Genomic DNA, 13,596 nt, shown 5'->3' with positions numbered 1-13,596 from the left:
GGTCTTCATTGGAATGCCATGGGCTACCCCTATGATCTTATATCCTTTTGCCATGGGCTCCCCTCCCCCCCCTCATGGTCTTGACAAGTGTCAAGGACTCCCCCCATGGTTTTCACATAAACCCATACATAAATCAATTAATATATCATTTCCCTTTCAATACAAACATATCATATCAAGTAATGGGTCAACCTTAGTGCCTTCGACCCATGAGTGTGGTGAGTAGACACACCTCAAATACTAATAGAAGTTGAATAGTCCCCGGTTCTGAGTATCTACTCTACCCAATCCCTAAACATAAAAAGCTCCTTATATTCAACTCAATGTTTCAAACCCAAAGAGTCAACATTAGTCTAATTCAAAGTCAAGGTCAACATTCTAAGTTGACTCATCTCGTCAAGTTTGGCTAACAACTCGTCGAGTTCCCTTGTTGACCGGCTAGATTGCAAAAAGTCCCACTAACTCGTCGCGTTCACACATGAACTCGTCGATTTGGCCAGAAAACCCACTTCTTAATGCATTAAGTCGCTTCCTTTGAATCTAAAGACTCCAAATATCATATCCCTTTCAAAATGATGTCTAGATAGGTAAAGTTTCCAACTTTACCCTCAAGGACCATCCATAAAGCTTCAAACTCAAACCCTAGGTCCTTTTAAGAGAGTCTTGACCCATTAAGCCCTTAAACTCTCACTCCAATGCTCTAAAACATGGATTTGATGTCCCAAGGTAGGCAAAACACGTAAAGTTTCCAACTTTACATCCATGCATTCTAGAAATATCCTTTAAGGCTCATTTATGACTTTATAATGGACATATTTCATGTATGGGACATAGGGACAAATAAAGTTTGCAACTTTAAGCTTCAAGAGGTCATGAAGGGTTCAGATCTAGCTTGACAACCCCTTGAATCCACATCTTTTGGACAACTAAACCAAAACCCCAAAATCATGCTTAAACTTCAAATAAGGAGATCTAGATGAATACATGATAGGGTGACAACTTTATACGTCAAAAATGTTGCCTTTGAAGAAGAGTTTATGGATCTAAACCCCCTCCATCAAGCTAGATGCTTCCCACCATCAAGCTCATTTCAAGAATCACCAAAAACCACTCTTTTAAGCTCACCACACTCAAGATGCAAGATGGAATACGAATCTAGGGATTCTCTGGACAAGGAGGCCAGCCAAGAGGGTTTAAGTCCATTATATATCCATCAAGCTAGATGCTTACCACCATCAAGCTCCTTTCATGAATCACCAAAAACCACTCTTTTAAGCTCACCACACTCAAGATGCAAGATGGAATACGAATCTAGGGTTTCTCTGGACAGGGAGGCTATTAGGGAGGCCATCCAAGAGGGTTTAAGTCCATTATATAGGGTGCAACACCCTAAAATTAGGGTTTCATCTTTGGCCGTCAACTCGTCGAGTTGGATCCTTAAACTCTGCGGCCAAAGCGATTCCTACACTACGAGTTGGAGCTCCCCAACTCGCTGAGTTCCAGCCCAAAACCTTAAAAATGCTGAGAAATGAATAATATATGGACCAAGCGTTACAAATCTCCCCCACTTAAACTAGACTTCGTCCTCGAAATCTGCTAATGCAAAAAGGTCTGGATAGTGCTTCCTCATCTCATCCTCCGACTCCCAGACCCATTCAGAGCCCCTTCGGTGTTGTCATTACACCTTTACTAACTTCACTTCCATGTTCCGAAGGGCTTTTGTTTCTCTATCCATAATCGCAATGGGCTTTTCCACATAATTCAAGATCTCATCGATCTGGATATCATCAAGCGATACAACTATCGACTCATCAGCCACATACTTTCAAAACTATGAAACGTGAAATGTACTATGGATTTCTGTAGCTCCTCAGGCAAGTCCAACTGATACGCAACCTTGCCCACCCAGGCGATAATATGAAACGGGCCAATAAACCTAGGGCCCAACTTTCCCCACTTCCTGAACCGAATAACACCCTTTCAGGGTGACACTTTTAGGAGTACCATATCCCAGACCTGAAATTCTAGGTCCGATCTACGCCTATCTGCATAGTTATTTCGTCTGCTCTGTGTTGTTTTGAGAATACTTTGACTCTGATCGACTTTTAAAACGATAAATGAATGGTTTTGACTTAATTAAAATGATTTTTTTACTCGGTATTTGTGGGGCATTACAGATCAAGTGAGTTTTCTCACTATACTATATTATGTAGTATGTATCCTTTGTAGGGTAAGATGTGGTTATGATGTGGTATGTTGTTAGGCAGGTAGATTCGTTGTTAGTTGTTTATGGTGTTGGACTGCTTGTTCATATGTCTTTATATATATATATATATATATATATATATATATATATATATATATATATATATATATATATATATATATATGTCGACATATCTTGTGGTGAGTTGAGGTGATCTAGCTTTATGCTGAAGGCAGTTGAGGCGGACTAGCTTTTTGTATGCTTGCATGTATTGTAATGATTATGGTATTTTGGGGACCTCCTTAATCTTTCTTACATTTGTGGATTAAATATTTCAGGTACTCTAGATGATCATGTGAATGCGAAAGTGTGACTGTACTCACTCATCAACAGCTTTCATGTTTGAGATTATGTGTTGTTTTATGATAATCTAATTTTCGGGGATTGTGACTTATAGAACAATGGTTTTATTAATGTTTGGTTTTATAAAATTGGTTTTTTATATTATTTAAAAATTGGAAATTTTCTTTGAAAATTAGGACGTTACACAATACCTTTTGATAAAACCAAAGGTAAAACCATCCGAGTTTAGAGATTTACCCCTTCCACAATCCACATTACTCTCGTGATCTATAAGGTTGTAAAACCTGCATAAGACATATAACTTCTAGAAAACTAGATTCATAATTATCAAAAGCATTTTATGGGATACTGTTTTCTACAGTTGTGTTCTATTCTTACAAAATCAATATGAAAAGAATAAATTCTTAATAGTTTTAATAACTTGTGCATGATTAACATATATGATTCAACTTGACATGTATTACATATAGTATACATGTGAATTAAGGTTTCTTGATTTATGTGTCAAAATATTTTAATATAGTATTTATAAGTTTATTTCACAAAGGATTTACTAGTGAGTTTTTTAGTTTGTATATTAATTATATAACATTACAGGTACTAATCCTTATGTTGCTCACCAAGCTTTCCTATCCAAATATACTATTTTGATGTGGGCTTAATTTGAAGAGAAAGATAGGACAATATATTAAAGAGTTTTGAAGTCAAGAGATTAGTTATGGTTATATATTACTTTAGATGATTTTTGTTGAGAACACCCAATTGGGTTATGAGACATGCTAGTCCTCTAATTTCCTTTTATATATCTTAGATTTGGGATTTCTGCAAACATATCGAGTTGTTACTTAAGGGAAAATTTTATATGATGGGTGTAAGGTCTATTTATATTGTATGAATTTGAATGTTGACTGACTAAGAAGAATCATTTAGGAAGATGTTTGTTGTAGAAATGAGGATATTGTGATGGGTTTGTGATAGAACTCGATTGGATTGGTTTCAAAACTCGACAATTAGAAACTCATTAGGGTTTGTTTCAATTAACGAGAAATCAAGAGAAAGAAGATTGTGGTAATTCGAACATGTTCATATAAGGCAACCAAGTGTCATGATTAAGAGGATGGAGACAATAAATGTTTGTACAGAATGAAAGGATGATAGGACACTCGTTCATAGTGTGATGTTATGCTTGAGGGATTTTGGTCTTTTTAGGACAACCTCATATAGGAGGGTGTGGAGGCATAGGATCAGAGTAGTTAAGTAGAATAGGAGTAATTATTTGAGCTTTACCTTTGTTGGTACTTGTCCTTTCTAGAAAGTTTTTGTTTTCGCTTGTAATCATACGGGTTGATTTTGTTCCTTCTTACTATCTCCTTGTATTTGCTAGCTTCTATTACAAGATCTATAGCTAATGTTTATTACATACTTTATTGCTAGTATTTGGTTTACATGGTTTGTACATGTAGCTTTTTCACCTTGTATGTGCTTGTATTCATATGAGTTTGTCATTTGTTTCCCTTTTTAATGTCTTTTGGTTTTGCTCTAAGTGTTGTGGCTAATGTTTGTTATGTGTTTTATTGCTTCTATTTTTTTGTATTGTTTGTTCATGTTCATGTCTTATTGCTACTATTTGCTTATTTTGTTTGTGTACATATACAATAAGCACATGTTTTCCTTAAAAACTTCTACCTATTTAATTTATTGATTATTCATTTATTTATTTTATTTATTTATAGTATTTGATGGTAGACTGACGTTTAATATGTATGACAGATATTATTTAAGGAGTTTTGTCTTTTCCTCTTCCATTTTTCATTTTTCATTTTTCATTTCCTTTTTTGTTTGTTGCTAATCTTTTTTTTTTAAATAGCTTTGACAACCTTCCATTTTATCTTCCCTTACGTAAATAAGACTTGGGTCTTTTTTTTTTGAACAAATTACACGAATGGTCCTTTAGGTTTTGTTTTTTCCCCTAAAGTAGTCCCTACGATACTTTTTTCCCTCAGATGGTACCTAAGGAGCAAACCTTGCACACAAATGATCCTTATGACTAACTCTGTTAACAGATTTTGTTAAGTGTATGTGAAAAGATGAAAATGCCCTTTGTTTTTTTATATTTATTTTTACATTTTGTTAATTTGTAATAAAAAGGTGGGTTCCTCTCTCACACACACACACACTCTTTCTCTCTCTCACATACACATACATACACGAATATTCACATAAACACATACATACACAGAGGGTTCGATTGAAATCGGTATCATTCCATCAAAATCAACATATTGGTGAAGATCTAGTTTCAATTGAAATCAGGTGGGTTCGATTGCAGGGGTTTTGAGGTTCGATTTCATGGGTTTCACCCAGATGATGAACATACAAAAGTTGGAGACGAAGTTGTTTCCGGTGAGATGAAAAGGGGGCAACATCGTTTTCCCTCATTGCTTCTTGTTAATCGAAGCAGCCACAAATAACCCCTAAAACTATTGTGTTGATCTGCTCCTTCTTCTTGTTCTTCAGATTTGATCAAGAAACCCTCCACCGGAGGTAGAGCTTTCTGACAATCAATAGGGAACAACCCTTTTCATCATTCCCTTTATTTATGTTCAGCATCACAACCAAACACCGCTTTCGATCACTACTACTATTGCACGACTCCAAAGCCGACAACGAGAAGGGAAACGACGGAAGGGAACTACCAGAGCATCCTCCCACCCCCGATAACTCTTGTCGATGTTCACCACCTCCATAACCCTTGCTCCATCATTCTACACTCAAATAACACCAGCCCAAGCCACTCTTTTGATCGTTGCTGCCTCCTTCGAAACACAACATCTGAATGTTGCTGCTACCTGTTCTCCTTCCGATTTCCAGTCGTCGATGACGAGAATAGGACCACAACAGGTTCGTTGACGATGAGTGGTTGCCCCTACATTCCTCGCAACTAATTAATCACCACCGAACCATAACCTGAAAGCCATTAATCGAAGATCTATATTGAAATGCTCAAATTTATGACGGTAATAGTTATGATTCTTCCTTTGATTGATGATTGGAATTGTTTTTCTTAGCTGAGATGGAAAGAGGAGAACGATTTTATTTTTTCAAAATCCAGAATAGACTTCTATACATTTGTGTTTGTGTGTATTATCAGTATTGTGTGTTAATTTGAACCTTAATCAAGAACTCAATTTATGAGTTTTGTTAGGATTGATTCAAAAATTTAGATCAGGTGACAGGTGTTTCCGATTTCTTTTTCTACGGTGCATTGTTGCTACTGGCTTCTAGTTCCGACGAGATTGGATATGTAGTGGTGAGCCAATAAAATGGTGGATTTAGGCTCCTTAACCAAGTCGAAACCCAACAGGGGGTTCAATCGATCCTACATCACCACTACAAATCAATTTTATTAGTGGGTTCACGGTTGAACACGATTAAATCAAAACCTGCAAATCAATTTATGGGTTTTGTTACGGCTGCTAATTATCGATTTTTATTTTCTTCTCCAAGATGAATGAGATTAACACAAACCTGCAAATTAATTTATTATTTTCGAAAAACGATTTTTATTAGCTGCTAACTGACGATTTTTATTCATCATCGATTATGTGTGTGTGTATGAGTGTATTGTGTGGAGAGAGATAGAGAAAGAGTGTGAGGATGTGACATCCCCAAAATCACGGCCAGAAAAGACCGGTTTTGTTTATACTTTATTTCAAAATCAGAGTTATCTTTTAATAAAAGGGTTGCGGAATTTGTCCCAAAACAATAATATGATAAAGATTTATCAAAAGCATTTCCATAGAAATGTATTTCATTAAAAGACTCGGGATGTCATGTTCGTACAGATCAAAAGTATAAACAGTACAATATAAGCCTTACTACATTATTTCATATCTACAGGCCTATATCCGTAATCCTTCGTCCAAAACATCACACCTATGCTCATGCGCCACTACCTGTAATGCATAAAACTGAGTGGGTCAGGCTTGGGAGCCTGGTGAGCACATAGGGTTTTCAACCCACAATAAGTTTATTAATTTCATCAATCAACAATAACCCGATTACCCGTTCCCGTTATCCTCACTTTACGTCCCTAAACACCTATCATAAGGGACCTAGCCTAAGGATCATCATCGGGACGGACACTACTGCTAAGGGGATTCCTCAGCAATAAATGTCCTAATAGGCAACCATGTGGGGGATGGAGTACACCGGTGAACACATCGTTCACAACACCTACAGGTTGCGAGCCTGCTAGTGTTCCACTGGACTGTCTAGAAGAGTCCGTGGTCGTCATCTATACTCCGCTAGATGACTGGATCAACAACAACAACATCGAGGCCTCTCATCATTTTATCACACATCACCTATTACATCTACCCATGTTTTACCCTAACATTTTCGTAGATATAAAATACATATACAGTTTAAATCATTGAAAACATGTATAACAACGTTCATCTAGCATAGATAGCAAGTATTCAGATAATATGCACACATAGCACGTAATTTATATAAAATACTTCATATCTATGTGTAAGTTGAAGGTAACTATGCACTCACCAGAAAAGGTGGTGATTCCGAACTCAGACAGCGCTTCGCTTTTTAAAAAGAATTTTTCTTCGACGAAACCTAGTATTATTACCACTAGAGTTTAGTTTATTATTCGTCGAGACTAATTAATAGTCTAGCTATTATTATTATTATATAAGCGTCAAAAAAATACTTATATAACCCATAATAATAGCCCAAGTATTTATTATAAGTTCCTAATAACGTTACTATAATTAAATAAAAGTTATATTAAAAATAGCGTAGGCGTAGCTCACTTACAGCGGGTTTTATAGAAAACCGGGCTTTGCTTGGAGCAGCGTTCCCGAGCCGAAAAGCTCTTCTTCTCAAAGCCTTCGAGCACTCCGGGGCTTCCGCCTCGTGCTAGGGAGGTTCCCTAGGCTTTTCGGGGGATTTCGGGGCTAGAGAGAGGTTCTAGAGAGAGAGAGAGAGTAAAGAGAAGAAAGAATGGGAAAGGTGTGAAGAAAATGAGGGTGGGAGAGGTGGTATTTATAGGGTGAAATGTGGCTGAACTTGGTGCCACATGTCACCATCTGGTGGCAAGCCTTGGGGAGAAAGCAATGGCCAAGATTGTGCCACATCACCCATTTTCGCACAGCACACTTCCGACTTCTAAAATCCGTAACTTTCACATACGACCTCCGTTTTTTACGTTCTTTATATCCACGCGTAGGTAATAATAAGATCTAAAACTTTCATTTTGACACCGTCAGCTAATTCTCGACCGATCTTAAATTTAACAGTACAAGGAGATTATACTGTTAAACGTCTGCGTAAAATTAATAACTTCTACATACGGACTCTGTTTTTGTCTGTCTTTTTACCGTTGATTTCCTATTAATGAGATCTTCAACTCTCATTTATGTTGCGTAAGCCAAAAACCGCTCGAACTAAAATTCGAGTTTCAGGCCGTGCACTGCTAAGCCGAATCTTAGAAAAATCATAACTTCTTCATACGAAGTCAGATTTGGGCGTTCTTTTTATCGATGTTCTTAGTTTAACATATTCTACGACTTTTGTTTAGATTGCTAAGGCTAAAAAGTCTTCTATCGTAAATTCACTATTTACGTTTCCCGGTGTCGTGCCGGTTTTGTCGTAAAACTTCGGCGGGCCATAACTTCTTCTTTATAGCTCGGATTTCGGCATTCTTTATATGCACGGAAACCTTGAGACATATTCTACAACTTTATCTAGAGATATTGGGATTATCTCACACTTTAATTTTGACGCTCATTTTTATTCTTTATTAATTATACAATAATAAACACATAAACACACATAATTCACATAATACTCAAATATTTCTTATTTATTACTTCAAAAAGAGTTACAATAGTTGACCTAGACTATTACATTGACAAAAATGCTTAGCCCTGAAAACCCGGGCGTTACAGAGGAGGGGGACCATTTGTGTGCATAAAACAAAGGGTATTTTTGTTATTTAAGAAAACTTAACAAAATTTGTTAACAGAGTTAATCATAAGGATTATTTATGTGCAGGATTTGATCCTTAGGTACCATCTGAGGGGAAAAAGTATCGTAGTGACTACTTTAAGGAAAAAAAAAACAAAACATAAAGGACCATTCGTGTAATTTGCTCTTTTTTTTTTTGTACATTTGTTAGTTGTAGATGAACATCAAGAGTGGTTTTAACGGAAACACAGAAACAAACCATATGTCCAACTAACCAACATGTAAACCTGCTTGTCCATAACAAAAAAGAATTATGAGGAAAGTAATTATCAGCCATGAGCACTATCGAATATATTATTTCTTAGATCATCCTTATCATTATCTCAATTAGGTTATAGATGGACGATGGTATCAATTTTCAATGACACTGAATTTAAAATTCAATACAATTTGAGTATGATCTTAGTGCCTGATGCCAATTACCAAACCCTTTAGATATCAATGCATATATTATTCCAATATTGCCATGTTGCTTTAGTAACGTTAGAACACCATTACACCATAAACAGAAAGGACACACATGGCACTGGTTCAGCATGAACACGTTCCTATGAAGAAACCAAAAACAGTTGTTACATAGCATCGTTATCCAAATGCTTCTTAATCAGCAACTCAAAAGGTCTCTTTCCGAAAGCAATTATAATAAAGCTAATGTCATGTCCACAACACAAAGCATATGCTAAATTTGCTACATAATCAATATCGCTGTACAACACCATACCAATTCAGTCACAATAACATTAAGAAAGAGATTAAAAAAAAAAGCCTAATCAACAGATACCTCCAAGATTAACCATTTCCCTCGTGTCATTTCAAGAAAAGTAAAAAACAAAAAAAAAAAGGTTAAAATCATTTTTTTTAATTACTCAAAACCAGTTCTACTTCCGGACACGGGTCTCAACATGGGATGGGCGGCTGACGATGGAGATGGGTTGATTGCCGAGAGGGGCAGGCGTGGGCCCATCCCAAACATAGGCTGCTGCTGTTGAGAGTGAGACATCTGTGGGTGGTGGTTACTGGGGAACCCTGAAATGAATGGCTGACCTGGCGACCCAGAGACTGAGACAGGTTGGCGGCTAGGTCCGGCAGTGTTGTTGACCAATGAGGAGCCGACACCTGGCATGCCGGTTGGTCTGTTGACGGTTGTGCCGCCGCCAGCAGGGGGTCCGAATTGGGAGGAGATGGTGAGTGCCCGCTCGGCTGACACCCTTTGCCTTGCCCTTTCGAGCTGTTCACATTCTTTGATTAATAAGCTTTCCACTTCTGCAAATTGCTTCAGCTTCAACTCTAACCTCTTTAACTGAAAATAAAGTGTCCACATGCATAGTTGTTTTAATGATTTAAAGAATTTTATTTTATTTAAAAAAAAAAAAAGGAAATTATTGATACCTGATGATTGATGATATTAGCAGATAGCCTTTGGATTTCTCGTTCTTCATGATCTGCAAAAAGCTTTGCTTTGGTTGCAGCAGCAGCAAGACCAGCTCTTACTGCATCTCTCATCTTTTCTGGAGTGATATTACTGCTGCCTCCTTCACTTTCTGACAATTATTATATGATTCATCAAACAAATGAGTAACAAAAACAAGACACCAATAAACTCAAGTCAACGCCTTACTTACCTTTCTCTTGAATTGGGTTTCTCGTATCTGCACGACCATTCATGTTTTCCGAATTTACCCTTCAAAAATACAACTCCCAAATTAGACATAAGATAAGTTCTTGATTTCCTGGCCACTGGTTTTTAGGGTGACAAGGTAAGCAGAAAAAAAAAAAAAAAACAATATGATAAAAGCATTGTTTTTATGCATGGTTTTCCAATTTAGAAAAAGAAGTAGAAAAGCATACCAAACAATTAGCAAAACATAATATAATATCATTAGCAACTTCCACCAAATGGTTATCTATCAAGATATGATGTATATGTGTAACAAAACTGAATCATGGCTCTGCATAAATCGTTACAAAATTCACTTTGTTGCATGATTTGGTAAACATGTGTAAGTTTGTTACATTAACAAGTCGTTAATTGTTTCTTTAACTGAATGTGTTTTAGAATTATCAAGTCATCAGTATCTGATTCTTCCTATCAAAGAGTTCAAATCCAAATATATTTGCTTTCCCTAGCATACAACCTACTAAAGCTAATAATAATAACAAATCATTAGAGGAAAAATACCTATTTTCAGACCCAGATTCGTCATTTTCCAAATCACCTAGATGATCATCCTCAGACAATGCTGCCAATGATGCATGGGCACAAGCTGCAGCCACTCTTGGTCCCACTGCAGATGCCAAAAAAGCAACCTAAAAAAATCAAACAGAAATACAACTCTAGGTTAATTAATATATTTCAAGATATATAATATCTTGAGAAAAGACAACTCACCTGAGACATTACAGGATTCCCAGATTTTTCAAATGGCAATCTCTCTTCAAATTCAGAGTCTTCAATAACAGATGCTATATAGTCACAAACATTATTTCAGGTATAATTTCAATCAGTTAACCAACCTCCCAAATAGAAAACACAAATATACCTTTTCCATTTGCATATGATTGTGGTTTTGCACATGAATTCCCATTGGGCAAATTTGAAGCAGTTGGAACTTCAAGATTTTCCAAAGGAGTCTCATCTATAGAAAGGCGTACAAAATGGAGGATACATTGAGCCTTTGATTTGGTCCCAACATGCTCAGCAATCTCAACCCAATTCTCATTGAAGAGTTCCATAGCCTCCAACAACAATAATGTCTCCTGATTGGTCCAGCTGTCTGCTTCAAGATCTCCATAATCTTTTGTGGAATCAACCTTGATAAAATCCAGACTTGAATGACCAGCAACAAATTCCCCCTCATTGTAACAGTTCAAGCATAATAGTGACTCAATCTGTGAAACAAATTGTATCACCATAAAGTTTAAAGCTTCAACAAAACAAGAAAGAGAAAAAGTACAAAAGGGTTGGTGAATTACCTCTTTCAGAGACTGATAGTACACAATACCAAGAGATTTAGAGCAATGATTGCACTTATTCTCAGATAATAGCTCACGGATTCTTGTGTCCAAATCAGATGTTTCATCACTATCAACAGCTAATTCTGGATATATATCGGTTGCTTTTATCCTACATCTTGGTTTATCAAATTGGATTAAGCTATCAATAGATCGCAAAGCAGTTGCTGGCACTTTTAATTCTCCTTTTGAATCTTCTGTCAGATATGAGCCTTCATTTCTGGGTTCATGATGATTTGGTGGAGCAGCACAGTAGTTGATTACACCCCAGTTTTCAAGAAACCTTACAACTCGAGTTACATCATCAGCATCAACACCAGCTAAAAAACTATGGCACTCAGAAGCTGACAACCTCATTGCTGGATTCTCCATGTATTTAGCAACAATTCGGTTGCGACAATCCATGTACTTTTCTGGAGTGTGGTCTGGTGACTTCCCGGAGAAAAAATGTGGCACTGCCTGTCTCTCTAATCTGTTTACAGTTGTTGGTGAAAACCAATCTGCTTGAAATGAGAGGAAGATACAAACCCATGTAGGTAAGAAAGTGCCTACAATTAACAAAAACCTGATAACAACATGTGATTCTACATACCTGCGTGCATTGGTACAACATGGACTCGATCCGAACCATATCTCTTGACAACACCACGACCTTCCATGATGGGAGGAGGTGTTATTACAAAGGACCCTTCTGAGTCTCCGCCGGTCAAAGCTGGAGCATCCTTAGGCATGGCAGACAACGCCTGTAGCTGGCCGTGAGAAATATTCTCCAAGAAGACGCAGTTCATGCCACCATTGCTACTGTCTCCAGCTCGGCAAGCTCTCTCCCTGGCAACACTCTGAATCACCGAGTAATGGTGTTGATTTACCGTATGTTTGATTACAGAAGGGAAGGTGGAGATTCGAACGGCGCCATCGGATATGACCTCAGTTACTGCTCCGGTGGCAGCAGTAGGATCGGGTGAATTACTGTGGTCATCCTCAAATTCGGGATGTTGATTCTGTTGATCGAGGTCGACATCGTCTTCTTCTTCATAATCCTCATCGTCATCATCGTGCTGGTGCTGGGGTTGCGGTCTAGGTTTTCGGGACTGCTCTCCTCGCTTCCGTTTCCTCCACCTGTTCCTAGTCTCTGTAGAAAATCAAAATCCACATCCAAATCGAAACCAAAACCAAAATTGAAGTTATCCCAAAGCTCAAATTGAAAATGGAAAAAGAATTGAAACCTTAGAAGTTCCAATTTTATTGTGTATATACACACACATATACATATGTGTATATATAGAAAGGGTGTATATGTACCTGAGGAGGAGGCTGGCATTATTGCAGCGAGAGAGAGAAAGGAAAAGAGAGAAGGAAGGGGGAGAAGAAGGGGTTTAGAGGAATTGTGGGGTCCGTGAATGGTGGAAGTATGGGGAGAGAGAGGACAAGAAAACACGATAGAGAGAGGGGGGGAGAAGGGTTTCCAATCAATCTTCCCCAAAACACAAGAAAACGAGATTGCGCAGAGAAAATTTATCTTCCTTTTCTACCCAAAACTCTATACACAGTGAAGTTAGAGGACCAATAAGCAAAAACGCAAAATTTATACTTTGACCACTACACTTTTATGTTTTGTATCATTGTTTACTTGTATTTAATCAGAGCAATTTGTGTTAAACATATATATATATATATATATATATATATATATATATATATATATATATATATATATATATATATATATATATATATATATGCACACACGTTCAAAGATAAAATTTAAAAAATTGAGAACAAAAGTTTAGTTTATTTATTCATAAAACACTGCGCGTCATCCAAATACAACACATTAAGTTTAAAAGTTTATCTCTTACTTTATTAATTAGACAGGCCCAAGGAAACGACGTGAAACCTGGAATCAACGGACATACCCTTCGCCTCTACTTCTCCCACTGTCAGAACCATGTCCGTATGTCCCTTCTCTC

At 37.1% G+C, this 13,596-nt stretch overlaps 1 protein-coding gene and 1 long non-coding RNA gene across 2 annotated transcripts; both read right to left on the bottom strand.

Annotated features, from left to right (window-relative positions):
* Positions 1-6,349: 6,349 nt before the first annotated feature.
* Positions 6,350-7,581, bottom strand: LOC145000149 (uncharacterized). Its single transcript, XR_013661137.1, has 2 exons — positions 7,403-7,581; positions 6,350-6,525 (listed from the first exon to the last, which is right to left on the bottom strand). It is a non-coding gene; the product is annotated as an uncharacterized LOC145000149 (long non-coding RNA).
* Positions 7,582-9,291: 1,710 nt separating this feature from the next.
* On the bottom strand, positions 9,292-13,135 carry SWI3C (SWITCH/sucrose nonfermenting 3C). The gene is made up of 9 exons (XM_078959985.1): positions 12,929-13,135; positions 12,219-12,758; positions 11,588-12,126; positions 11,155-11,503; positions 11,004-11,077; positions 10,794-10,921; positions 10,237-10,295; positions 10,004-10,155; positions 9,292-9,914 (listed from the first exon to the last, which is right to left on the bottom strand). The coding sequence occupies exons 1-9, from the start codon at positions 12,945-12,947 to the stop codon at positions 9,477-9,479; spliced, it is 2,298 nt and encodes a 765-aa protein (XP_078816111.1). The 5' UTR covers positions 12,948-13,135; the 3' UTR covers positions 9,292-9,476.
* Positions 13,136-13,596: the final 461 nt, after the last annotated feature.

The sequence above is a fragment of the Lactuca saligna genome, chromosome 6 (assembly GCF_052625555.1).
Source record: "Lactuca saligna cultivar CGN05327 chromosome 6, ASM5262555v1, whole genome shotgun sequence".
Taxonomy (NCBI): Eukaryota; Viridiplantae; Streptophyta; class Magnoliopsida; order Asterales; family Asteraceae; genus Lactuca; species Lactuca saligna.
Note: the sequence above shows the minus strand (reverse complement) of the source record. Positions and strands in the feature narration are given on the sequence as shown.

What these genes read in the sequence shown, in the direction of transcription:
- SWI3C (XM_078959985.1), bottom strand. An exon ending in AAACCCAATTCAAGAGAAAG is followed by an intron (nt 10,156 to 10,236) that starts GTAAGTAAGGCG and finishes AATAATTGTCAG; the next exon opens with AAAGTGAAGGAGGCAGCAGT. An exon ending in CTAATATCATCAATCATCAG is followed by an intron (nt 9,915 to 10,003) that starts GTATCAATAATT and finishes CTTTATTTTCAG; the next exon opens with TTAAAGAGGTTAGAGTTGAA.